The 27,961-nt window shown below is 43.1% G+C and overlaps 1 protein-coding gene across 1 annotated transcript; it reads right to left on the reverse strand.

Moving 5' to 3' along the window:
• Positions 1-251: 251 nt before the first annotated feature.
• On the reverse strand, positions 252-27,961 carry SYDE2 (synapse defective Rho GTPase homolog 2). Its single transcript, XM_040072936.2, has 7 exons — positions 27,853-27,961; positions 23,724-24,437; positions 14,074-15,173; positions 11,294-11,420; positions 5,925-6,106; positions 4,832-5,063; positions 252-2,704 (listed from the first exon to the last, which is right to left on the reverse strand). Exons 1-7 carry the CDS (start codon positions 27,959-27,961, stop codon positions 2,202-2,204), a joined length of 2,967 nt encoding a protein of 988 aa, XP_039928870.1. The 3' UTR covers positions 252-2,201.

Consider the following 27,961-nt stretch of genomic DNA (forward strand, 5'->3'; position numbering starts at 1 on the left):
ATTATTCCAGGCAATGCGAGGTTAATAAATAAATTTAAATGCACGTATCTTTCAAAGAGTGCTAACGGAGTAGTGGCTTGTTTTTAATTATCTAACTCAAACATTGGGTCAATCTAGACATGACAACAGAACAAAACATCTGAAAAGCTAAATGTCTTTATGGAATTAATTCACGTGTGCAGACAGTGCAAATGGATGACATCAGCTTAGGCAGGTTTAAATAATCACGAGCTAGGCACAGACAGATTTTTTTCTTAATTCAAATTTTATTTAGAATTTAAATTTATAGCTTAAAAAGTATGCACATTCTGTAGGTATAAAAGTTTAAAAAAATACATCGATTTATTGATAAATGCTTCAGGTTAAATTTACATTTTCATTCATATCATTATATTGCAATTATTGTTTTGCATCTTTTAACACTTATAAAAATAAATTAATGAGATTGAATAACCCATTGGAACCATGCTAAAATAACTCCTTAGAAAAGAGGGGTGAAGTTTGCCATAGCAATTATTAATTCCTTGCTATCGTAAATAAATAACTCTTCCATTAAGCAGTATAAGGAAGTACAGGTTAGGAGAAAAGCACTTACCCACAGGGTGAATGGAAAGCCAAGGTGGGATATCAAAAATCGTACCAAAAAGATGTAGAATTAATTTCTACCCTGCCAGCTGACAGCAGAACCTTCTGAGCCCCACCTGCCCAAATCCCCCCTTGCCTGGGGGTGTGTATGTGACCTGTAGAGGACAAGGAATAACTCTGGCTGTCCTTTCGGTTAGAAGGACTGTCAAAACATCTGTATACAGTTTGGTAACTATTTTTAACCGAATCAAGGATGTGTTTCCTTAACAAGAAATGTTTAATGGCTCACCATATATAACTAGAGATAAAAGAGGCTCTGAGCAGATGGTGATAGCTGAATCTAATAAGGTCACAGTGAACTGCAATCCCACCCAAACTCCCCAGGAGTAATATCACCCCACCCATTCAACCTCACATGACAACTCTGGTGTCCATTTTTGGGAGAGTAATTAAAAAAAAAAAAGAGTAACTGGCTTTGTGCTGAACTTGCATCTTTCATCTCCAGAGCCACAACCCTTTACAGAGGGCTCAAACACATCTAACTACCACCAGCAGCCAAGGGTACCACAACAAAAATACATGAAACTCTGGCAAGAAAAAAAAAAAAAAAAAAACAACCGTACCAAAACACCAAGAATAAAGGAAGGAATTATAAAGGAAAAACAAAAAATATTTTTTGAAAGTATATACCTTCCAGACCTTATTTATATGTGAAAAAAACCCACAGAGCAAGAAACAAACAATGAAGTAAGAAAAAAACTAAACAGAGAAAGGGTGGTGTGTGTGTGTGTGAGAGAGTTAATAGTCAACACCTGCAAACCGCTGTTCCTGCAATACACAAGGTCATTTACATTAATCATTCACCCCACCTTCTCTCTGGCCACGTTTCTGTGCATAAACCAAATGCTGTGTTACCCAAAGGGTAACCTTGTCCTGGCACCACTGAACATGTCTTCCTAGAAATGGGAACATTTCATAACTCTGAGACCTTTCCTTTTCAAAGACGGCTACAGACACATGCACATTTATACATAGATATATACAAACAAGGTTAGAAAAATATTTATTTTTGCTTGTTTAAATAATTACTGAAAAGTGTTAATATGGTAATACGTTAATATTTGTACAATTAAAACTTTATATATAAATATTATATAAAGCATTTTTCATAGCAGCCATTGCATATATAGTTAAACAAGTCTATCTAAAGTCCCTGCTGCAAAACTCAGGCCGAGCAGCATTCATCCTCTTCTGAGAGGAACATCTGTACCGGAGCCAGGAGTTCAGGAATGAGGAATTCTGCTGCCACTGACAGCAGAGACGTTGCTTTATCTTCTATCAGGTATTGCCCAGGCCACCTAAGTGCATGGTGTTTTTAGGGAGAAATGCCACTACGTGGAATCACATCACAGTCTAAGCTTATCTCCAACACGAATCAGGACAAAGCCTTCTAACAGAAAGGCAGAAACATTACGGAATGGCTTAAAATGTGCTAACCCATTTAGGTGGGCCGTGGCCTTACCACAAGGTGTTCAGGGGCACCATCACTCCTCACGCAGCCAGGGAAGCCCAACGAGGGGCACGGAGGCACAAGGAGACGTCACGCAGGACAGGATTTAATAACTCATATTTAGTTTGTTTTTATTGAGTTCCCTTTCCAGGTTTCCTATGAGAGTGTCAATACTTTCCTGCAGGTCCTTGAGGTGTGCTCTGTGATCCACTGCAGAGTCCATAGCTTGCACTGTCAGGTAGCTCCCAAAGGGATGCTCTCCGGGCCCGGGCTGCGGCTGTCTCGCGGGGGCCTCCAACTCCTCGGCTTTGCTGCTGTCGTCCCCGCTCTCCGTGTCTTCCGAAGGGACGTCATCGTAGTCAGCCTCCTCCAGGCAGTCTCTGGGGTTTAAGAAGTAGTTCTCCCCACAGCTGCTCCAGTCCCCAGCGTAGCGGTTGCTCGACGGGCTGTCCAGGCCTGCCGGCCTCGGTCTGAGCACCCCCGACATCTCGGTACCGCTCAGATTCAGCATCTGAGGTCTCTGCCTCTTGGGTCTCAGGTAATTCAGGGAGGATGAGTGCTCAGGAAATGCATTCAGATGTGCCGCTTCTTTGGCAGGCGAGTGATGAACTAGAAGAGAGAAGTTAAACCGGTCAGAACTGAATCCACGCCGCAACAACCAAGTCCATGGCAGATGCCCACTGTCCTGTCTCCGTGTCCCACTAAGAGCGTGCACGAATACATGAGGTCTTACAGACAACACGTTGCACATTTTTTGCCACTGTTTGGTATAAAATAATTAGGAAAAACTGCTGTAAAATCTCAATTTTGAAGATTCATGCCAGATTCAAATTGCAGCAGAGAAGCCTTTCTAAAAATAGAAACTCCCAGAACACCAATTCATTGTATGACTTAAAAACCATCCAGCTCGGGGTCAAAGAAAAGCAAACAGCTCCGCTCACACACTTTGTCCAGGCTAAGGAGTAACAGAAAGCAGGCACAGCAAAAGAGGTTAAAAGACAACAAAAATACCACCACTGAGAAACACCTAGAGAAGCTAACAACACACTGAGCTGAGCTCTTGTGCTTCTCTTCTGCCCTAATGTTCTGCGCTACTAAAGAAGCTCACCTGCAGTAATTGCTCTGTGCAGCCACAAGCCCATGGCAGACGTAGACTCACAAAGGTTTGCTGGCAGTGTTACCTGAGCTCAGGATTGCACAGCACAAGTTACTAACAGGCTCCTCTGCTGTTACCTGCTGCCTAAGGCAAACACCACAGCTGACCTGTCCTTACTAAGTATCTGAGCTGCAAAACTTCTGCTTTTGTACAGACCATTGCTTCTTGTAATGAGCAGCAGAGACTTCCTATTCCCATTCACCATGGAAAAGGCAGCGCACACAAACCCATGCAGTTCACCATCTGACCTTCCCCTTGTTAGACTCCCCACACACAAGCACAAGGATTCAGTCCTGAAACGTGCCCAGTCCTCCTTCTGGATCCACAGTACAGGTCTCTCCAGGGGATTTTACTTTATGTCTTGCACAGTAACATGCAATAACTCTCACTGCTTCCCCCCGCCCCCTTACTATAACAAAACCCCTTCTGTTTCGACTCTGCTCCATTAAGATGAAGGGCCACGGGTTAACAATAACTTGCCAGTGTTACATGGTCTAGCCTAACAAGGACTATTTGTTTTCGGTTGGAAATATACGGAAATCGAAGTATTGCACAACATGTTGGTTATCAAGCTGTCTCAAACTACAGATGAGTAAATGTAAGGGACCAGACTGTGATCCTTCCATTCAGTCCAAGTGTGCTCTTTACACTGTGTGGTGTTCACCTACTCAAGTCTCTGCATTTGTGTTTACCTCCCTTTTAACACAACATCCTGCACAGTTCTTGCAAGTCAAGAGATAGGAGTCAACTTTTTCTTTTAAGTGAAGGAAAACTCTACTACTCACCCTACTCCTACCCTCCTGGAGCAATACACACTCCTATGTGTGTGTAGCAGAGCTACGTCCAGTTGGTTTTTTAGTCCACAGTAGCTATGCCATAACCCATGCCCAGGGTTTCAAGATTAGTTTCTGCACAGTATTTGCTGCCTAAACAGCTCTTGGTCTCCCTCTTCCCCCACCCACATGTCCCATCTCTCCTGCATAGACTGACTGAAAGGTTCTTTTCATTTATGGTGATCAGCAGCCTTGGAGCTGCCCACCTGCAGCTGGCAAGTGAGCAGCAGCATCTTCAGTCACCTCAAACACATCATGGAGCTGCAATATTTTTCCTTATGCAAAGCTCTGCAAAAAAAAGTAGAAGCTGCAGAGCTCTTATCTAAGGACATCTTCAACTCTGCCAAATTACAAGGGCAGAAATAAATTAACCCCATCAGGACAAAGCTGGAGAGCAGGAAAAAAAAAAATCTCTAACCTCTCTAATTCAGATGTGAAAAGTTTAATGTCACTGGGTTTGTGTTTTCTAGTGTCTTTACTTACATAAAGTCTTCACTATTCCTTACATTATACTCAAACTCTGCCATATGGTAAGAAAGCAATTAAACCAACAAACTTTCCATTTAGCAATGCACCCAAATAGAAACTGTCATAATTTCTTTACATTAACAGGTGATGCCATAATACCTCACATTTAAAGAATTCTGTCGCTGCTCAATCATCCCATTAATTAATGTACAGTGTCACAGAGTGCAAATACACAGCAATGGTTTGACTTTTTTTCCTTGATCAGATTCATGAAAGTACCTGGCCACAACTGAAGCAAGTAGTGAAGAACCTCTATGTGCTTTTTGAAGTCCAGGGCACTAGCAAGTTCTTCTGAGTCTGTGAAGACTCTGTTGTTATGGCTGGTGGTCTCCTGCCTCTGGCTCAGTAACACAGGGCCAAAACACACAGCTAAATTCTGGCACGTCATCTTATTCACTTCGTGGTAAGAAGCCACCAGTTTCAGGTGATCCAACAGCATCTTCAGGGTAGCCTAAAGAAACAAATACTGCTCAGGAAATCAAACACTAGGCAACAGTGGTGCTGGGCATGGCTCTAGAAGGAAAAGATCCAGGCTGACAGCTCTGGTATTACTACCAACACCCATCAACAGAACATTCAAGTGCTGAATTAGCAAAGTGTACTTGACTATGACAGAGCAGACCAATTGAGACAGATTTTCTGGTAAAACTCAGTTTGTTTCTTATCTGAACTCAGTTTCACACGCATGAGTTTTCTCACAGTGAAAAGGGTTCATCAGGAAGGGAGAGGAGGCTGCAGAAGCAGTACAGATGGTCCAGGTACATTAGAAAATAAAGAAACCCTTGACGTGATGTCAGCATCTCACCAAGCTTTCAGGCAATTCCAGATACCATGCAGGCCCCTTGCTCCCTCCCTCCCCCCAGAAGGGGCTGTGGCTTGCTACACAGGAATCTGGCAGGTAACAGTGCACAGCTCTCTTACGCTGCACAGCATGGCTTTAGTGCACATACTTAAGAAAGAGGAATGGCTCTGCCCAGGTAATTACAACATATAGATCAGAGAGCTCTGCAGAAGTGAAGCAGGACAACACACAGGAATAATCATTTATCTAATCATGTAAAAGTAGAGATCACAGCCTTTCATTCAGTTTTAACGAAACAATATAAAATGAAATGAAAACTAGAACAAATCCAGCAATGCAGACACTCCAATTCATTGCAACATGGAATTATTTTCAAATATCTGGAGCATCACAAATCCAAGTGAATCACTTGATCTGATAAAGAGTTCTGAGACATTTTATATCTAGCGTGAAAATGTTTCTTCAGTTTCTGAAGCCTGTGATTTACTTGAACATGCTAACACTACTCACCTTCTCAACGTCTGGCAGGCAATCCAGAAGGGCTGCTGTGTGCTCAGAGTCACTTGGGTCATTCTCACACCCGTTTGCTGTCATTTTCAAGGGAATTTTCACCATGGCATCCAACACTGCTTCGTAGAGCTGCTTGGTTATCAGGGGAGAGGGCAGCTCTCGCAGATAATCCTTTAGGACACCTAAGGAGACACAATAGTTGCCCTTAACAAGCTGCAGAAATCACTTTGCAGCAATTTTTGGAAGCATTAAAGCACATCAACTTCACCCATTCCGTACGAAAATCCTCTGTGTCAGTGACAAACCTTGCACTCAGGAACGAGGGATGGGAGGACAACACCAAAAGAGCACAGCAAAGAGGGGCTGGAGCATGTGCAGGAGTGGGGACACTGGGCACCAGGTGAACATCTCTCCAATTTCCCTCATTCAGGGTGAGGGGGGCAAGGAAAGAGCTCGGAGCAGTCCACCTCCAATCCAAGGAAAGGAGCTCCTACAAACACCCAAATGCAGCTTGATGAGCCCTCTTCTTTTATATAAGCCTAGCAGTTAGTTTTTCTGTTCTGTTTATTTTCAGCTATAAAATTATGAGCAAACATCCCAGTGCCCGTGGCATGTACAGCAAAGCACATGGTGTCTTCCCACCCAGCCAAGCACAAACCAAACACGTCCTCATGAGAGAGAGCCACCAGCTCCCTGCAGCCCCAGCACAGCACACACTCCTGCTGTGACAGATGTGATTCACACCCACAGCACACACTGCCTAAAATGCCCAGGAACAGAGCCCTCCCTGTGGCAGAGGAATACTGCACCATTTCTGGGGATGTGCTGGGGGACAGGCTGCTTCCAGGGATTGCAACAACCAGGCAAGCACCTCATTAATGCCTATTCTTTCCAAAGAGCAACTGAGTGTTCCCATTCTTGTAAGCTGGCTTTGGAACCTGGCTGACACCTCATTTTGAATGGTTTTCAGTGACTGGAAGAATAATAATGAAAAAACCCAGAATATTAAGGTTTCTAACAGCAGCTTCTGGAAAGGACACAGCAGGATGCTATCCAGGAGCAATACCTAATATGACCAACGAAAAATTGAAGGAAACAAGCCTGCTTCCCAGCAGTTTTCATTTTCCTTAAAAAATTGCTTTCTGTGCCACAAATTCTTACTAATTTTAGCTAGATCACAACCGCATTTCAATACTTTGTTAGGAAGAAATGCTGGATTAAAAGAAACTCTTTCAAAGCAGGTACTGCAGTTAACAAAGCAGCCTGTCCTCCAGGCAAAGTTGGAAAGGCAGAGGATTTTTTTAGCAAGCGCTCCTCACAACCTTGCAAAATCTCACAACACAGCAATAACCATCACAATATGCTATTTAACAAAGCAACAGTCTTCATTAATTCAAGTCTGTGTAACCAAGCTGTAAAATGAACTGTCCAGTGTGGGCTTTGTTACAAGGTGATTTCTAAAAAAGTACAAGGGAGCAGAAGTTAACATTTTGCCCTTCACATGCAGAATGCTTATAAGTGTTGTCTTTTACCTGTACAAATATTTTCATTTAAAAAAAGAAACCTGCACTTGCAGAGTGCAGCTACTGCAGCTGTGCTGTAGGAGCAGCACTACCTGAAGCAGCAGTGCCCTGGTCCTGAGCTGCCAAATCTCCTCCTGCTGCAGCACAGGCATGGGGCAGCCAGGCAAAACCATCTCTGCAGACACCACAGGGCCTCCAGGAGCTCACACTGTGCTTAAAATGGGAACATCCCCTCAGGAAGACAAAATATGCCAACAACCATTTCTTCCTGAAAAAAATACTTCCCCTGGTGGTTTGGTGGGATTTTTTTGTTTGCTTTAAAAAGAACATGCACTTTTGGTACTTCTCCACTTAAGTGGCTACTTTTTGTTTAGTAACTTACTCATATTCTTCCCTTCCCACCAAATATTTTTTCTTCCCTGAATTCAGAGGCTCATGTTCCCTATGTGGATTAGCTGGTTAAAATATTTATGAAACAAATGTGGCAGATGCTGGTGCTGTACAACACGATCTGGGGTATTTTCCTTTTTTAATAAGCAAAACATTAGCAAGAGATGATGACTTCTATCAAGATCTCCGTTTCAGTTGTGCTTTTTCTGGAGGCAGAGGTTGAAATCAAAATCAGTTTACAGTAGGAAATTATATGTTTTAATCAAATTAGCTTATACTAAACACTCACAACTGTCTAGTAACAATTATTTAGCAGGAATTCCTGCAACAGCATCCACAATCATAGGACTACCACCTACCAAAGGACTTTCTCCTGCTCAGTTGTGGATAACAGGATGGTTTGGGAGCCATGAATGCCCCTTGACCTTTCTAAATCCTTTTGCTATTCACTCAGCTAAATTAGCCCTCTAAGAGGCTGCTGGGTTTTTTTTTCCATGAATCTACAGTTCCTGCTGCTGCCAGCCCACTAGCGCATTCCTCTTGACACAACCACACACAACGAATTTAGACAAGAGAGCAGAAATTGCCATCCACTTCATTAATTCCTCATTTTTCTGACCCACTGAACTGTTAAGAGTATTGCAAGCTTTATGCAGAGATATGAATTCACGTGGATGCCAACAGACATGGCTACAGGTCAGTTCCATGAACTGCCTGCACGCCTCAGTTAGATCCATGAGCCCACTTCACTGTGTGTAAGCCTGTGCCAATCCCAAGAGCATTTCTAAGTCAAGATTTAATCATTAAATGTTCATTCTTTAGTCTTTGGAGAGCTGTCAAAAAAAAAAAAAATTCATCTTTTTGGAAAGGAGTGCTACTCAAATTTCAAAAAGGACATAAGGCAGCACTTCTCTTCAAATTAGCCAAGATTTATGCTGAGGATTCATATTCTGTGGAACACATGTTTTGGCTGATAGAAATATGAATCATGTGCATCAGCCTCAGCATTAAGTAATCAGGGGAAACATTCTCTCTCAACCCAACTCCCTAAGCACTAGCAGTAAGTTCTGTGGGCTCTTTTATTCCCAGCACTAAGCACAGTGGCTAACTCAGCTGTCCACAAAAACTGTAGGTTACCCCTTCAGTCCCCAGCAGGCAGTTTCCAGTAATTAGAGCGGCTGCATTTTGGCCAGTGGAAACTGTGGATGCCAAGACCCCTTCCCTCCCTGCTCCCCCAGCCCACAGAGCCCCCACAGTCAGTCCTTGCAGCACAACACTTGCACAGCACAGCTGCAGGGCTACCAGGGAAAAGAATCTGCTTTTCTAATGTAATTCCTAAAAACTCTTTTTCCCTTGCAAGGAAAGCAGTATGTAAGGAAACTCTTGCAACAGAATGCAAATTAAAGGACAGCCAGTAGACTTTCTGTAAGGCAGAAAACAAAACTGTAGTCTTTTCACTCTTGCAATGCAAACTGGATGCAAAATAATGTCCTCCAGTGGTACCACCACCAAGCCACACCTGCATGGTCACCAAAAGATCACCACCAGCAGCGAGGCTTGCAGGAATGTATATGGAAAAGTGTACCTCAATTTTTCAATTTCACCACCCCAGCACAAACTCATGATGGAAAGGTCAGTCAGACTGTGCTGCTGCTCTTCCAGAGCTTTGCAGTAGCACTGAGCTCTCCTGTAATTCAGACTTTGGCTTCAGCCAGTTCTGGTTGATTCTAAGTGTACAATACTCAGGAAAATCAAAATGCTTAGGAAATGTTCCAGGTTCTGTTGAATACAGGTAAGCATTAAATTCCTACACCCTTTCCCATGACACTCCTGAACTAATTCTACAAATACTGTTTTATTTTAATGATTACTGGTAGCATGGAAGTGCAATGCCATTTTTAATATCTAAAATTTTAAAAAGTAACAACAAAGTTTTTTAGTACCCCCAGGTTTACTTGAACCAAATTGCAGTTTGCCATATATCTGCTTACAAGTCAACATCAGACAGCTTTTGCTGCTGGCAGAAAGCAACAGAAGGGTTTTACCCCACCACATGAGTTGCTGACAAAAAAACCTGAGGACTTCAATAATTTCATGGAACAATCTGATATCCTAAGTTCCCACCACTTTTTCTCATTAATTTATTTGTAAAGAGAAGAAAATGACCCAGTTTAAAAGATCATTTATACTTTTTACCTTTACTGTACACCTCATTTATAAACGCTGTATAACATCAGAGTGAAACACTTGTGGGTTAATGGCTGGACCTGATGATCTTAAAGATCTTTTCAACCTGAACAATCCTATGATTCTATAAATACAAGTTTCTGATGCTGAGAATGCTGGTACTTGTGAACAACATTGAACCCCACAGCACAATCAGCCAAGGCAAATAAGGCAAATTGACTGGCTGCACACTCTGAACCAAGAGGTTTATGTAACTCTGTAAATGTCATCGAGTAGTATCTTCCAATAACATGTTGTATAATTATAAAATGTAATGAATAAAATTAACTCCCAATACATCAATTAAATAAATAAATTAAATAAAACCACCAAACAGGGTATAACTCTCCTAGGCAGCTGGATGTTGGATATTACAGAAATGGTTTTGGCACAGAAAATTTATACCCCAACTACTGTTACATTTTCCATCCCTTGATATATAGTGAATGCTTCTGACTAATTTCTCAGAGCAACTGGTTTATTCAGTGATGCCTGAAATTAGATCAACTTTAGCTTACATAACAAGTATCAATAGTTACAAAACTGCTCCAGTTTTTAGCAAGCCAGAAAACCCCCAAGAACTTACTTCAGTCTGCAGTGCAACTCCTGTGAAGAGAGCAATGTAAGGAGACAGGCTTCCCAGGACCTTCTTACCTGTGCCTGGAGCTTGCTGTGTGACACCAAGTAAAGGGCCACTCCAGGGAGCAGGAGAGAGCTTAGCAGGGTTTTTAAAAAAGCAGTGATCAAATGAAGGCACTTTCCTGCAGCTCTAACTAGTCTGCACAATACAATGGGAAAACTGTTTCCGTAACACCTGCAATCTCCAACATAAAAGGGAGAACAACAGTTGATCCAAGACAGCCCTGGGTCACACGGTGTGCAGCCACAACCAAGCATTTCTAGATCTGCTCCAATACAAACCAGTGGCAGAGGTTCAACTCACTCCAAGATCCCAGCTCCTTCCAGACTCCCGCTTCCCTCTGTACCTGGTGGAGCACTTACTGAAAGCAGGTCCTTCTGTGTCCTCCCCTCCCTAAAAATCACTGCTCCTTCATCCATACTTGCACATCCCCACAGTAACTGCACTCATTCCCAGCCAGCTTTCAGCAGCAGTTAAAAGCTTGATAAAATGACAACAGAAAAAGAGTTCAAAGCACAACTTCATCCTTCTAAAGGTTCATGAGGAGCACGGCACAACTCTGTTGGACGAAAAGCAAGTAAATGCGTTACCTGTTATGACATTAATATCCGGGTACTGGCTCTCACAGAGAGTAACAGCCTTGCTGTCCCTCTCAAACGCCTCTCGAAGCTCTTTCTTCACCGCTGCCGAGCCACAGAGGCGGTACAGCCCCACCACCTGCAAGCACAAGCATGGGCCCCACGTCAGCCTGCCCAGGGCACGCCACTGCCAGCGTGTGCTGGGCACCCAGAGAGCCGGGAGCAGCGGCCGGCTGGGAACGCAGCGCGCCACAGCCCAACGCCGCGGCCGCCAGCACTGGGCACGGGACCGACACCGCACAGCACACGGGGGCTGGGCAGCAGGAGGGAGGGATGCTCCTGTCATCTCAACAGTCATTAAATAAATGGTGTTTTATTGACATAACACAAGTTCTAAATTGGAATTGCTTCATGTTTTGCTTTTACAGGAAAGAAATGCAGATTAAACACATATTTGCTCCTCACCCGACTTACTCAGGTCATCATTATTTTTCCTGGCATAATTGTTTAATTATAAAAAATAGAATTCGAACTTCGGCAGAAAGGAGCGATAAGTGTTTAGTGCTCTATGAAAAGAAAACTGCAGCACAAATACAGTTATTAATCATTAGCAGAAGAAAGAGTCATACAACTGACTCCATACTAAAAATGAGGAAAGTTACAAATCAATTAATAAACACAAACTCAAAATAAGTGAAAACATTTTCCTACAGTATTACGTTATATAATAATAAAAAATTTAATATCCTTAACCAGAGTTTCAAGAAAATTAGGCCCACTCCATTATTACACTTATAGTATATTGTTTTACAGTTGACGAGATGCTGACTTCCACATGTTTCAAATTATATTGAAAGTTTTCTGCAAAGTAGGTATTATTTAACATGCTTAAGGTGATAGGAGTGAAACCCACACCATTCTTGAATTGAATTACCAGTTAAATCGTGTGCTTTCAGGCATTGAAATTTTCCATTTTATCATTATTTTTCATTTCCATCAACACCGTTTATACAAAGCACTCCTATGATCTTACAAAACTGAATCTTAGAAATATTAATTTTATTTTAATTAGGATTTTAAGCAGCTGTACTGAGCAATGAAAGATTAATTCAAAACTACCATGGACTCAAGACAAAAAATTATCCAAAACCAAAACAAAGAATCCCAAAGACCTGTACTGTCTTAAGACCATGACAATACAGGTATGCAAGCAAAAGTATTTTTCTGGTCATATATTAATTCCTGTTTAAATAAACAGAAAGTTACCCAAGGAATTTGTACTCCCCCTTTCTCAAGATTGAATATGATCTAGTATATGCCTAAGACAATTTCTTTTAAATTTTTAAAGTTTACTAATGCCACATCTGAAATTCAAGCGAAGATTATGCACCATGACAGTATTTGCAGTCTATATGAAAGTCAAAAACCTCAGACAAGCATGTGGTTATAAGAAGAAGTTAACAGTATATTTTGCAGTTTTGGTTCTCTCTTTGCAAACACAAAAATAGATTTTGTGCTCAAAAGCATCACATAGATTCAGATAATGCAAATCTCAATTGCTTCATTACTGCTGTTGCCTTGATTACCCAATATCATTTGCATGACTAGGTGCTAATAAGCCCATAGTAAAATGCTGAAACCATAGGACACAGATACTGGAAAGAATAAAACTTCTCTTTTCCAGTGATTTGGATGTTAGGAGAAGTATCCACAAGAAAAATCACATAGTTAACATCAGCAATGACTTCTAGCAAAAGAGCCACACAGAAGTTCCATTTCCCTCTATAGCTCATGACCTGGGTTATAAACAGCAGAGCTAATCTCATCACACCTGGAAGCATATCCAACCTGTCAGCAATTTAAAATAGTAACAGTGGTAGGTGTCACTACTTCTCAATTTCACCTGAGTGAGAACAGGTGCAAAAGACAAGGAGGGCTCACCCACGGTGCAGAAAAGCAGGCAAGAGTCCGCCACCAGTTTCAAATTAATTGCCAAGGGGAACAGCTGAGCATAGGACTGTGCACAGTCCTTCCTAATAGACCTCTTGTCTAGCACCCATAACCAGTGATTTGTTCCATACCTCATTTCCCATACATATTTTTGTTCATTAGATTACATCAACCAATTATGGGATGAAAAAAAGAGACTGGGCACTTCTGCTTTGCAGCAGTCCCAATTTTAAGAACAACCAGAAAAAAGACAAGGAGCAGTGGTGTGGGAAAAGAACTAATTCAGCCCCTCAGGGACTCATCCTCATCCTAATGCTGTGTACAAAGTGATGACAGAGATGGGTCTTAGGCACACTGGCTTCAGACTGCACGAAAAGATGGGCTCACTTTGTCACTGCACACAGCGTCTCAGCTCTGGGCTGGAGAAAACAGCGAAACATATCACTTTTGCATTTACATGTGTGTCCCTACAGACCGATCCATGTCTCAGGGGTCAAGCATTTTCAAGTTCTCAGCTGATCTCTGCTTTCTGAGGGTGACTCTACACACTGGGGGCTGCAGGTTTTTTTCACTATCCCCATGCCCCAAGCTCTGCTGGGAGCAGCTCCTGAGAGCAAGTGTACTTCTCTACAGAGGCCAAGCTGGAAGCACTGATTGCACACAGCCCTGTTATTCTTCCCAAGTTACAATGGCTAGTGTTCACCACACACAAGCAGCAAAGAAAAAAAGTTGACTTGTAAAGATGTTTTTCATTTCCCCCATTTCCACTCACAATTTACACTGCAACAACAGCTATCTCAACACAGAAATATTGACAAAAGATATTAAAATATGCACCGTACCTGACAGCCTCTCTTTTCAATCTCCAGAATGCATTTCTGCAACAAAAGTGGCACCATCAAGCCTGCATTTTCCTTCTCTACAACTTTTCGAGCATCTACCCCAAACATCACAGGCTCCCGGTCTGCGTCAGGGCCATCGAGAGAGTTCTCCCACTGCTCCATGAGCGACAGCTTGACATAAATAAGCCCCCTGGGCTCCAGTTTGACAGCCAGCTGATGCGTTTTGGTGACCCGAAAGAGAGTGGGAAGAGCCACAGTTCCATGACAACACACTCGGTTTTTCCGCGGGGTGGGCTCCCAGCTGAACACCACCAGCTTTAAGTGCTGAGCATTTTCAATTTCTATGTTGAATGTGTGGTCCATGTCAAGAAATGCTGTCCTACATGTCAGCAGGGCAGTCCTTGCTTTGTTTACTGAGTCAACCTGTATTGCACAAAAGACATCTTTTGAGTCTATTCGTGGTGGCTTTAAGTCTTCAGCACCATAAAAGTGAATGCTCATGAGTCCAGAGATGTACTGAGAGCACTTGGGTTGGTCAGAAAAGTTATAGTGTCTGAAGGCATCGATATCTATCTCGGGTTTACCACCGTTACCTGGAAGGCTCTCCTTTCCTTTCCCACACTTGGTTTCATGTCTGTGTTTACCTGATTTTGTTATTAGTTCGGGAGAGTCGCCATCACTGAGGTAACCACCTCTGTTGAAGGATTTGGAGCTCCTTGAGCTCTTTTTTTTGTAGGTGTGTTGTGAGGACACACTGCTGTCAAGATGGTAACGGCTTATCACATTCCTGCTGGCAGCTGTGGTTGAGTTTCCAGAAGAAGGCAAAGACACTGTATGGCTTGTATCCCGGCAGCTACCTTTCAGCAGGGAAGGAGGATTATCTGAATTACTATGGCTTGAAGTTCCCTTCACACTCAGCTTCCTGCTCAGCTCTGGCAGCTTTTTCATTTTCATGGAAAGCTTCCTCACCGTCCTAGGAGATTTAATTCTATCAGGGAAAGGCCAGTTGATTGATCCACTTTTTTTCAGGGGACTGGGACTTGGAGGAGAAACCTCTGTGGTGGGTATATCAGGCTTGCGTGCAAGAGCAGCTCCAAAACCTTTAGAAGAAAAGAGAAGGAATAATCATTTTCAAGCTGCAATTCTCAGCAACAAAAAAAATAAATCTTGAACTTGGGGAAAATGTTGTTAATTTGTCATAACCTGATAAGTACAATTCATTCAGACAACCATCACTCATTCAGGCAGATGTTCACGAGTGTTAAGAAAGCTGTGCTCTGCTGACTCGTTCAGCCAAATTTGGCAATTCATTGTCAAAAGCCAGATTTGTTCTGCTGTATGGCGATGAAAGGGCCAGAAATGACACATAAACAAATGAGCAATTGCACCCGCTGCATTCAGCCCGACCCATTTGTGCTGCATCCTCCATACAAGCACACACGGCCACATTCCTGGGGCACAAGTGCAAGGAAACCAGACTTAATGAAAAAATCCTGGAAATATGGCAAAGGCACCCTTGTCTACAGAGCAGTTAGCTACGCAGCCAACACATCAGCATTGCCACAGCTCTTACATCTAGAGGAAAGACACTTTTCTCTAGTAAAGAATATGACTCTTTGTGTCCCTCTCTTACCTCAAAGAGCCCTAAATCTCTCCTGCGCAGAGGTAGGCAGTCTTACATCTTTTCTTTCGTTTCTCTCAGCTTCTCCTTTCTGCACCAGAATGTAAGATTTATTCCTTCCAAAAGCTGCATCCTGCACTCCCTCATTTCACCGCCTGCCAGCAACCCTTCATTTTTCCTGGCACTACCATCCCACAAGAATGTTTAAAGTCAGACAGCTCCCCAGTGACATCCTCAAAGGAAATCACCCCCCTTCCAAGGTACCAAAAAGAAAAAAAAAGAAAAAAATAACAGCAAGCACCGATACTAAAAACAGAAAAAAAAACCCACAAAAAACCCAAAAAACAACACTCCCTCAATTCAGTAGTAAAGGACAGCTAATTAAGGAAGACAATTAGACATAAGCCAGTAGTGCACACAGACAGGAACCTCTGGTTCACCTCATGCTCTAATACTCAAGGAAATGCAAATACAAAGTTTTGCTCAAGCCATTCTCATTTTTGCCAGCACGAGGCAGTTAAAACTGCAGGAAAATCTATCGATTTACCTGTGTTAAGGAACCATGCAAAAGGGAAGCTGAGGCCAGAATGATAGATATTAATAAAATTACATGGTTACTTTCACTTAGAGTCACTTGTCCTTCCCTTAAGAGACAAAGAGTGCCTCTTGCTACCAACAGGATCCCATCCACTCATCATTTTTCAAATTTAGCAGCTCCCAAGAGGACTGGGTAGCCTTGCCTGTGCAGGCTGGGGTGCTTAAGAGCCTCTAAGCACACCAACCCTGTGTGATGCAGTTAGCCCAGGCAGCTTGAAGAGACTCAAACATCTTTATCCATCCATCATTTCCCACTGCTAGCCATGGAAAGGGAGACTGTTTACAGCATATAAAAAGAAAGAAGTGTTGTTTTCACAAGACACTCAGTAAACCATACTTTACAGAGGTTTCTCCTTCAGATTTGCCAAGGACTTACAGCTTTAATTCTAAACTAATCACTTCAAGTCCACAGCAAGTGATTCTTACAAATGCTTTGTGCATTCAAATTAATTTTCACCATTGGACTGTAACTTACTTTTTATACTTCAGCAAGCTTAAACAGCTAAATCAGGCAATCTGGTCTTTGACCAAAGTCATTTGCTGTGGTTTTGATCCCCCTGCCCCCTTCCATGAAAAACCCTACAAAGGCTAGTTCTAGTCTCAATAGAAGTTTGGATTAAGTGACTTTTGCAGACAGTTGCTTAAAAGAGTATCTTTATAAAAGGAAGTTTCAGTTACGAAGAATAATGCATATAATCTGTTTTCCAGAGGAAGAGAGGAAAATTCATTTAATCCTGCATCTCATGGAAGTAGTTCCCTTGCAGGGGAAGGGCTATTTCTAGCACGCCTGCTGTGCTTTTCTGGCAAGCAGCTAGTTAGAAATGTGGTGTTTGATAAAGGGAGACAAAGCCTTCCCTTGTACTGCAAATCACCGCACGGTCCCACTGGTGGGCTGGCGTGGAGCGCTCTATAGCAATCAGCGCCACACTGCAGCCTCTAACATTAATCTTTCCCTTCTGTCAAAAGTCTCTGGCACAGGCTTGGAAAAGCAGGCCAGCAAATTAAACTTCCCCCCCGCCCCAGCTCATTAAAACCAAAGAGTCAATCTAACACTATGACTTTTATGTGTCCAACTTCTGCTGCGTTCAGCACCAAACAGTTAAAGTGAAATATGTGGCTGGAGGAAACTTAACAGTCGAGTATTATGCAGGATGGTATTCCCATCAGCACTGAGCCACATGTTGTTCCACTAAAGCCAGCAATGTGCTGAGGTATGCACGCAATTTTAAAAGAGTGTACATGACAACTCCGAACAAGCTGCAGGAGGAGTCGTAGCACAGCCCAGTAACACTTCACTCCCCAGCCTACCCATCTGACACAGCTTTCTCACAAAGGGGACAGCGAAACTGGGTTGCACCTCTTTTCTAAAGCAAGTTATAAGACTGTGCTGCAAACAGCAGTTAGACGTGAAAAATATCCTTACAGAAGGGTGGTAGGAGAAGACAAAATGTAAGGGGCACCTGTTGCACCAGGACAGCACAGAGATGGTCAGTTTTATATACACAGCTGACCATCTGTATGTGTATGTAACATTTATGTTTTACAGTGAGAACACTCAATCCCTGGAACAATCTGGAACACCCAGGGAGGTGGTAGAGTCTTCACCACTGCAGGTTTCCAAGCTGCAGTTGCCTGGGAGGGGATAGGTAGCCTCATTTAGGCTCCCTGTTCCACTGAAGGGTGAGCCAGATGATGCCCTCTCCAGCCTGGGTTGTCCGGTTACACTGTCTTTAATACATTTACCTTGTGCCTTCTGACACTCTAGCAGTAGGAATACAGAAAAAAAAAAAAAAAAAAAAAGCTTTTAGAGGACAATGCAACCCAAGTCAAAATGAATTGACACCCTAAATATGTGTAACATCAGCTGTGGGTTCAGCCTGAGTATAAAGCCACCTTTTACTTTGCTCAGCACCGTGGCTGTGTGAAAGCATAAAGCCTCTCCCTGACCACAGAAACATGAAGAGCCCACAGTGCTTCACAAACCAGACCCCTCTTCCAGCCCATCCATCCAGGTGGCCACAGGACAGTCACCAGTGTGCTCTTTGAGCAGACCTACCCCTACACAACACAGCCAAGGGAAGAGAGGGCTCAGACTCAAGCACTTACAACACAGCCCTTGCCAGACATATGCAGTGATTTAGCACAGTAAACATGCTTGTCTGACCTTGTTTAATACTGTTTATATGTGTTTGAGCACATATATCACTGTCACACACATTGCCAGCAACACATGCTGCTTTACAGGGACATTTGACTACCCTGTTATAGATGTCATATTCCTCATTGTTTAAGATACGGTTTCTGCGTTATTTTAAAGTTACTCAGAAAATCTGCAATTTATTTTTGGGCAACAAGTCGAGGTGAATAAGTTGGTCAGAAAGCTATCAGTTGCTTACTATACCAAGCTATTGAAGTATCAAATAGCCACTCTCACACCTAATGGAAGTGCTGAGTTAATGTACTGAAAGTGAAAAAGAAGCAAATCAAAATACCAGAGCCCAAATATCTCAAAATTGTTCTTGTAGCAAACAATGGATGAAAGAGGGCTACTGTTTTTCTGTAGTAGAATCCACAAGAAATACTTATCTGGATCCTCAACTGACACAAATTCACATCAGTTCTACTGATGTCAAAGGCTGTTAAGTTTCTCAGGTGCAGGCCCAGTTGTAGACCTGTTCTGATATAAAACTTCAGAGCAGAACCGTAAATGGCATTGAGAGAACAACTCATATCAGATTGAAGCAACTTCAATTAAGATGCAAGGTAAGGATCACCTCTATATGTATCAGCAACTGGGCAAAAGAAAATTAAAAAGCTAAAAAGCACTTTAAAAAACTGCCTTAGAAAGCAATTATATCTATGTAACATCTTAATTACTTACCTAAATGAATGGAAGAATCTCTGCTTTTAACATGTAAAGAAAAGTCTTTTCTGCCTCCATATAAATTACTACTTCGACCAATGCAGTCCCTATCTCACATAATGCTTCAGAGTCAAGAAATGGAGAAGTTATTAAAATGGTAAAAAAAACCCCTCAGAATTTTGTAAAGATAGTTTGCTTTCTTTGATAGTTCGCTTACTATACACACTGATACTAATAAAATTGTGATGGACACATCAACCCAGGGATCACTTTTACAGGAGCAAAAGATAGAAAACACGTTTAAAATAGTGTGTTAATAGCACAACTCCCCCAAGGCTCAGGTGAAGGGGGTGACCAGTGCCCGCTCCTCATCCTGGTGGTGATCCTCAGAGCACCCACCATGGGGTACCTCATTGCAGAGAGGAGCAGGCACGTGTAACAGCACTTTACTGACCAGATTTAAAGAGTTCAGTGTCTCCAAACCAGCATGAGTTTGCTGCAGATATTTTAAACATTAATGACCCTGCACAGGAAGCTCTGCTCAGACGCTGGAGCTGCACCAAGGCACTCACAGAGCACCACGGAGGGGCCAAGCATTGTCTGTTCAGGCTGCTCTCACGAACATCTCCTCTCCTCACTGTGTCTTTCACAGCATGAAAAGCAGCTTTGCCTCTATTTTCCCCATCAGAGGATATAAACAGTTACTCAGGACAAATCAGAAACCGTAAAAAGCAGTAGCTATTTTGATTGAACCGCTTCCACTACACAGTGCTACAGCCTGCTGTTTCTTTCACCAGCAGGTCTTTATGGCATTGACCTCCAAATGCATGTGCACACACTCCCCAAAAACCCACCAAAAAACTGCTTTCACCTCTGCAGGAGAAAGAGGGAGCAGAGAGATCTTTCTGCCAAATCCCTAACCATTCCAGCATTTCAAACATCGTGCAAGTATTTCACATCTACGCACTTCTGTCTTGGGAAACCGAAGCTCCTTGCACTTGAAAAACAGGTAAACCACAAAGCATCTTCCATATGGGAAAAACACATTAAATTTCAAAAATAATATTTGTAACATGTGGAAGGAAAGGCACAGATAGTATTTGCTGCCCAGTTTACTCTATGTATACTGCTGGAAGCTTGCCTGCAACATGTAAGCATGCAAAATATTTGCATGCATTGGCCCCAAAAGATGTATTTGGAAACCAGGATAATGGTCACAGTCTAAAGGGAGAAAGAGCCCTGTAGTTTTAATAGGAATTAAGCCAAGTTCCAGTTGGCACATATCAGGGTTAAGTGGGAATATGGGATCCATCTTCACTTGCCATAATATTGGAAAGAAATTGTTTATACTGATTCTTACCAGGATTTTCCACCCAGACAACTAACTCAAGTACACTTTTAGTAGGACTTTGCAAGCATAATCCAGGTCCTGGCAACCTTCAATGCATGGGTCCTACCAGGATGTCTCTCAGATACAGATACATGAGATGATTCCACTCATTAGGTAGACACTAATACCAACAGTAATCCTCCCCAAAAGCAAAAATTGTGCAAATTCTTCAGAAGGCACTATTCAGAGCTCCATGGTGTAAATCTGTCTCAGGAGCCAACACTACAAAGGGGGGCTTTTCTTCAACAATTTGCAGGTGATACACACATCTATAAAAGTATACAGTTAGGAATTCAGTCCTAAAGAGTTATAAAGAAAATTTACTTTAACATTTTACAGAGAAAAAAAATCTCATATTACATTTGTAACAAAAAATATTTCTATTTTTCAATCATAACCATTTTGCCTGTGCAAGGAGACACATAATTAAAAACAGCCTCCAGAGTTCTTTCCACTTAAATTCTTCTCCCACAGACCTAAGATACCAAGCTGGGCTGTTTCTACATTAATAACTTGGAACTAAGGTACCTTCTTACTCCAACCTTTTGGGTACATGTTATAAAGAAAATACATGAATTATTTTCCCAAGCTCTGCTATAAGGGTGCCTTATTTCTAATCAGTTGTTTTGGTGGTTTTTTTGGTTTTTTTAAGCCAACAAGGCTAGAATTATTCACTAAGGAATTACCTGACAGATCCTATTAACATAAATGGCATTTACTGTAGAAAGTAACCAGATTAATACCAGGAGCTAGCAGTGTAAATTAAGACTATGGGACAAATTAGCACCTCTACAACTATGATCCATTGTACTGGTAACATTTACAGGAAATGCCTATTTGGTGCTCTGTTTGGAAAGACTCACAATAACAGAATTCTATCCCTTATTCTTTTCACAAAACATCTCTTGTCTAATAAAGACTGAAAATAATAAGCAAAAAGGAAAAAAAAAGCATTACTATTTTCTCTCTGTAAAGTTGGAAATCCAAGTAGGACAAAAATGTCTACGGTTTTAAAGGTTAAATTGTTTCCATGTCCAAAGAAGAAAACAGCAAATGACAAAATGAACAAATATATATATATATATATATTGTTGGATTTGTACTGCCCCACTTTTTTCTGTCTATGCTTCCCAAAATCTAACATTGAGGCTCCAGTGGTAACTAATATTGACGTATATCAATAAGAAAGGTAAGCAGACTTTCCCCCAAAGCTTTAATTTCTTATTTGACAGGAGTTACTGCTTAATGTACCGAGCTCTCTAAGAACAGAGACATCCATTTCATACCAGCTGTATAATTCAAACAAGGTCCTAACACAAATAAAGTCAAATTGGCCATGGTGCCCTTCATGTAGTAATTTTATATGGATGAGCTGTCATTTTAAATTTGACTGAAAATAACTGTAGATACTTTAAAAGGATTAAAAAGAACTAAGCCACTTCTCCATAATAAAGCCAATTACTGAGCAGCAGGGATCCACTTCATCATCAATTAATCTATTCAGTGTGATCACCACCCAACACATGTAGAAGGAGGGCTGCATTTGAAGTACTTTAATTAACCAAATGCATAACAAATGATCAGGTGAAATTCTTAACTTCTCTCCCAGCTTCAGGAAACTCTTGAAATGGGCAACTTTGCTCTCAGAAATAAATGCATCTTCAGTATGAAAACAAGTTTGACATTTTTCTTCTTACAGAAAGGAACAAACTTCTTTAAAAAAAAGAAATAGTCACTCACACATAGAGAGATTAACCAACTAAAGTCAAGCAGTTTGCAGGACACACATGGCATTCCTAAATAACCACACTTACTGACCTCTATAAAGCATCTAGAGCCCCAACAATGACAAAAATCTACCAAAGAATATATTATCTCATCTGTCTTGCAAGCAAATAAAACTGGTCTAAGTACTTAAAACAGCTATAAAGTGAGCTATTTGTAATAAATGCCCAAAAACTTTAGCACACTTTGAAACTACAAACATGCTTGTAACTGCAGCATTTCCACGAAAAGAACAAAATGTGAGCCCCCAGAAGACCAAGAGCTTTTTCTTCTGCTGTTTACAGCAGTTGCTCTGGTGCCTTCGAAAACAAACCCTGTTCCCAGAAGTAATCTCTACACCAGGAATCCAGGCACAGCAGCTCCCAGCACACAGGGACACAGGGCCAGAGGCTGCCAGGATGGACAGGCTGGATGGGGACAACCCAAAAAGAAGCCCCTCCAGAAGGCGATGCACACCTGGGCTCACACAGCAATGTTTCAGGTCCTCTCTGATGAACCAGGCAGAAATACAGCCACTTAAATGTCAGTGTAAAGCATAACCTTTCTCCAAAGAAAGGAACCTGGAATTCCCTGTATCCTCAACTTTATGCTGTTTCTAACTTTGAACAGGACACTAGAGTTAAGGTTGAGATCGTATGAGGCACATAAGTAATTAAAAGTAATACCTTTTTGGAAAGGGTTGGGAGGATTTTTTCTATTTACTTTTGTTTGGTGTGGTTTTATATTTGTTTGGGGTTTTTTAAGAGACTGGGAAAAATCCTTAATATAATGCTGAATTCACACACTAATGGAATTATGGAAACGAGACTATCAAACACTCAGCCAAAGATAACAAGGAACAAAGAAGCCGGCTTCTGAAAGTGAAAACCACTCTTCTCCAGTCTATTAGATTAGCCTGAGACAGTCAACAAGACAGTAATTACAGAAAGCGACGTGATGAATAGCATTTATATGGTCTACCAGAAAGTCTTTATTAAAAAGTCCCAGACAGCAAGTTAAAGAAACTTCTGCAGACATTAAGTAGCTTTGAGGCATGAATCCAAGGCCAGGGCTAGACACCAGCTGACAAAGGAAACCCAGTATGTCCTCACGTTACCAGGCTTTAGCAAACTCCTTCTGTAAAACCTTTGTCTTCAGTGAGGTGGGGCCAAAGAGAACACAGGCCAGCCACACCTGGACATGAACAACCTGACAGAAACAACTGTGCACCTCTGCACTGAGCAGGCATCAGTTTCAAAACCTGAGACATTTCCAATACGCTTGACATGCATCTCCACCAAAAATTTCCTTGATAACCTCAGAGGTGGAGAAAGAGAAAAGAGACGCAACAAAGGTTTACTATTCCTCTAAAAGACAACAGAGGTCCAAACACTTATGTTCCTGAGCACTCTTACCTGCGGAAGGGCACTTGAAGGCAGGATTGTCCTCTGCTGTTGGCACACCAGGGGCCTTGCAGGCAAGCTTGTGCCGGTGCTGCTGCGGGTGCTCCCCGGGCAGCGCGGCGTCCCCCTGGCTCCCCTCGCCGGGCTGCGCCGTCCAGCCGCTCCCCGCGCTCTCCACGCAGCGTGCGGGACCCTCACGGGGACTCGCGGCCGTCCCAGAGTCACCGCCAGGGTGGGCTTTGTACCGGGCTGACGGGGAGCTCACAGCAACGAGGCTATTCACAGCAGAAGGGCGGACCCCGGGCAAGCCGGGCTCATCATCTTCAGGGATCGGGTTGTACCATATTTCTCCTTCATCATCCGCGTCGCCGTCCTCGCCGCAGTCCAAGGCCGCGCTCCTCAGCGCCGCCGGGCTCGGCAGGGCACGGCCCCGCGCCGGGCGCTCCCGGCCCGCCGCTGACGTGGAGGGAGCCCAGGGCACCGCGGGCTCAGGCAGCGGGATGGGAGACTTGGGTACCGGGATAACAGCCCCGTGCGCTTCCTTACAGGCATCTTCTTCCTCCAGAGGAGGAGGAGGTCGTCGGTGGGTGCTCTGCTGCAGCCAGCTGCGTTTCTTGGAAACGGTTATGCTGTTCACCTGCGGCCTGTGCTCGGGCACCTCGCTGGCCTGGGGGCACTTGGGCTCCTTCCTGCTTCTCGAAGCTATGTAAACGTTTTCTATGAAATCTGTTCCCAGAAAGGAAGGCAAAAAGAGAGGGAAAGGCAAATGTTTAGAATATCGTTTTGCTTTTGACAGATGAACACATTTACTGTCATATAACACTTGCATCAGACCTCATCCAAAAGGACAAAAGATAAGGTGATATGATCACAAAATTAGATTTCGGCCTGTCAAAGCAGAATGTGCACATAGCTAACAAAGAGCCAGGCTTGTTTGGCTGTATTTTTAACACCACGTAATTTAGATAAATGGCAGCGGGATAGTTCTGTTGAAAGGTCATGCATACTTCCACAGAAATGGCTGCCTTTTTCTGCCAAGTCCAGGTGCAATCGGTTTGAAAGGTTACTACCCAGTACTTCTCCAGTTTAGTTACGCCAACGAAGAAACAGTCCAAACGTGCTGCTTAAACGGCTACAAAACCCTCGCATAATATTCATTCCTAGATTTCTGTATGAATAAAGGTGATGATATGTCTTGCACAAAAACCTACAGAAAGGACTGTCCTTACCAGCTTTATCCTGCAATCAAGACAGAAGCGTCCCCTGATTTGGGGAATAAAACAAAACACACCGTCACGAAAATAAGGAAGGAGAAAGAAGAAATGTAGAAAAGGTTTTAAACAACAAAAATTTCATGCAACAAGTAAACAAATCCCACTGACTGTTCCCAAAACTTGACGGTTTCATGGAAGCAACAGATAAACATGTAATTGTCTACAGAAAGCTCTGCTCACACTAAAGCCCCTGTCAGAGCACATCCAGGCCCCACTCCACAGCAGCGCCATAACCCTGCTGGCTGCAGCACATGCCGGCCAGGGAACTGCAACTGCTACACTAGGACTAGAAGAAAAGCTGCAAATACGTCCAAATGAAAAACAGGGAACAGGTCAGACAACGCTCATGCTGCTCTGCACAGGGGGACAACCCCAGGAGGCTGAACGGGGATAACTGGGTTCACATAAAACAGACAGCCTCTTTTCACAGGAAGCCCTCTGCAACTGGAAATTCCTGATGGAAGCAGCTATTCGTTACTGCTTGAAAATTATTTTCAGCAAAGAATTATTTACACACCAATAATGGATGTTAAAATATGGACACCTCTCTGGAGGGTTCAAGGAGCAGCTCTGTAAATCCAGCCAAGTTTGCTGTAGAAAGGGAGACATGAAAAAGATTCATTTGAACACCTTCCCTTTGACCCTCTTTTTAGGTTTGTACTTTAATGATAGAAGAGATCCTTGATAAGATCTGAAACACCACCATTTTATTTGATGAAAGATTCATCATTTGGTGATTTTTCAAAAGTGTACTGCTTGCTTGTTCAGCTGAACTGCAGTGTTATCACTGTTTGTGATTTGAGGAATTAAAGAATTAACAAAATTAACCGTGCTCCTTTAGAAGCCTTTGCACACCCCCAACTGAAGTGCTTTGCTACACTGTGGCACAAGTCAGTCAGGTAACAGAATCTGAGGAAAATGTGAATGCAGATCTCTGTCAAAGTTCCGGTGATTTGCCAGCAATCATATTCCTTCCCCCACCCACAGCCCTGAAATGGAAGCAAGCCATTCTAATGGTTCCTCCGTACACACTGTCACACCACAATTTCTAGTAAGAACTAATCAAAAGGACAGGAAACTAATCTGCAATGGACATAGGGCTATGCCTATGTTTCCAAGAAGTCTATTTGGATCAGGGACTTCTCGGTTAGGAATCCTCCTGCCAGTGACAACTATCCGAAAGTCCTTGCTTCACTCCAAGGATGGTCCCCGCTCTGGTGACATAAATAGATGGAGCATCCGAGAGCTGTATTTCCACAAACAAAAATATCTGTTACTTCCTGCTTTGCTGTAGAAACATGGGTCCTTCCGCACTGGTCAGGACAGCCTGCAACTCCCAAAACAACGGGCCTCTAAGCAGCACAGTGCGCCTAAACATGCACCCAGTGACACATCTGGTGCCATCCTCAGGCTACCCTTCAGTCCTAGCAGCAGAAAGCTTTGTTTTCAACATCCACCCAGGTATCTGGATAACGAGCCATCTGCAAAGGCTTAGTGCAGAAACATCAATAAGCAGGAGCCTCCAGCCTCCTCCACACACCACCTTCCACGGGACCCAGGACGACCCCGACTCTGATCGGCCACATGCTGCCAGAGGGCATCGATTGGAAATGCTCGCTGAAACCCGTCCAAATGATACACTTACGAATACATCTCCCAACTGCAGTTTCTGCAATTGCTAGCAGTATTTGCAAGCACTGCTTCCCCTTTATTCGAACTTGGCCCTGATCCTGAAAGCCCTTTTGCCTGTGTTTATTTTAGTAACAAACTGCTTCACATGCAAGTATCTGCACAACCAGTGGTTCGATATCACAGAGCAACTTTCCAATGTTGTTAGCTGTTACAGGACCCAGTCAATTTTAAATAAATACAAAGCTCTGAGAGATATACAGGTCAGGAACCTACTTTTTGTTTCACTCAGAAGAATGCTGCCTACTATTAGCATTTTCACATGTATATTTAATATTATATTCAATATAGTTAAGACCATGTCTCCACACAAATACCAAACATGACAATGGTTCCTTTTCAAAAGTGTTCAATTTTCAATATAGTGTTCAAGAAAAAAAAAAAAAAAAAAAAAAAAAAAAAAAAGTCAGGTATTTCTTTCACCTTTCACTCTACTGACAAAAAACTAAATTAAATCAGTATTTCAAGTTAAGCCATGATAGTAACAACACGTGTATGCCCAGAAATCAAAGCTTCAATGTTTCAACTCGGCTTAAGTCAAAACTGACATTATGCCAACTCCGTGGGCACAGAAAATACTTCACTACAATATCACGCCTCGCTTTGCCGATTGCATGGAAGAAGGGAACAGCTTTATCCAGCCTCTCCATATATGGATCAAACAATTCTCAGTTCTTCTGCCTGATATTTAAACACGTTCTCCTTCACTAAGTTTCCAAACAAAAGCATAAGATATAACTACTATATATTCAAATGGAACAACGACAAAACTGAAAATCGATCTGTAAGATTTCCAGTGCATCTTTAAAAAGCGAATAAACCAACCAACCCCAGCGGGCAAACAGCGGCCGAGGAGTGACAACCAGATGTGAGAGACAAGACAACGAGCAGGGACGCGCACACAGCGCCGGTCTCAGCCCCAGAAACTCTCGCATTCGCGAGGAATTCCCGCTCCCGTAGGAAGCGCAGTACCGACGGCACGCTGCCGCCGCTGAGCGCCGATTCGAGCCCCGAGCTCACGCCCGGCCCCGGCGCTGCGCTCCGGGCAGCGGGCACTGAGCATCCCGGCGCCGCGGGAGCCCCCGCCCGGCGCTGCCCGGCAGGTGGAGGAGCGGCCGCGGGCGGGCAGCCGGAGCGGGGCGGCCGGAGCCTCGCGGCCGAGCCGGGCGCACACTTACCCTGCGGGGCGCAGACCCCGCCGTGGCGGTGCCCGGCGCCCGCCGCCGCGCCTCGCTGGGACCTTCTGCCCCGCAGCTTGGAGAGCGTCCTGCGGAGCGGGTCGGCCAT

Source organism: Hirundo rustica, chromosome 9 (genome assembly GCF_015227805.2).
Source record: "Hirundo rustica isolate bHirRus1 chromosome 9, bHirRus1.pri.v3, whole genome shotgun sequence".
Classification (NCBI taxonomy): Eukaryota; Metazoa; Chordata; class Aves; order Passeriformes; family Hirundinidae; genus Hirundo; species Hirundo rustica.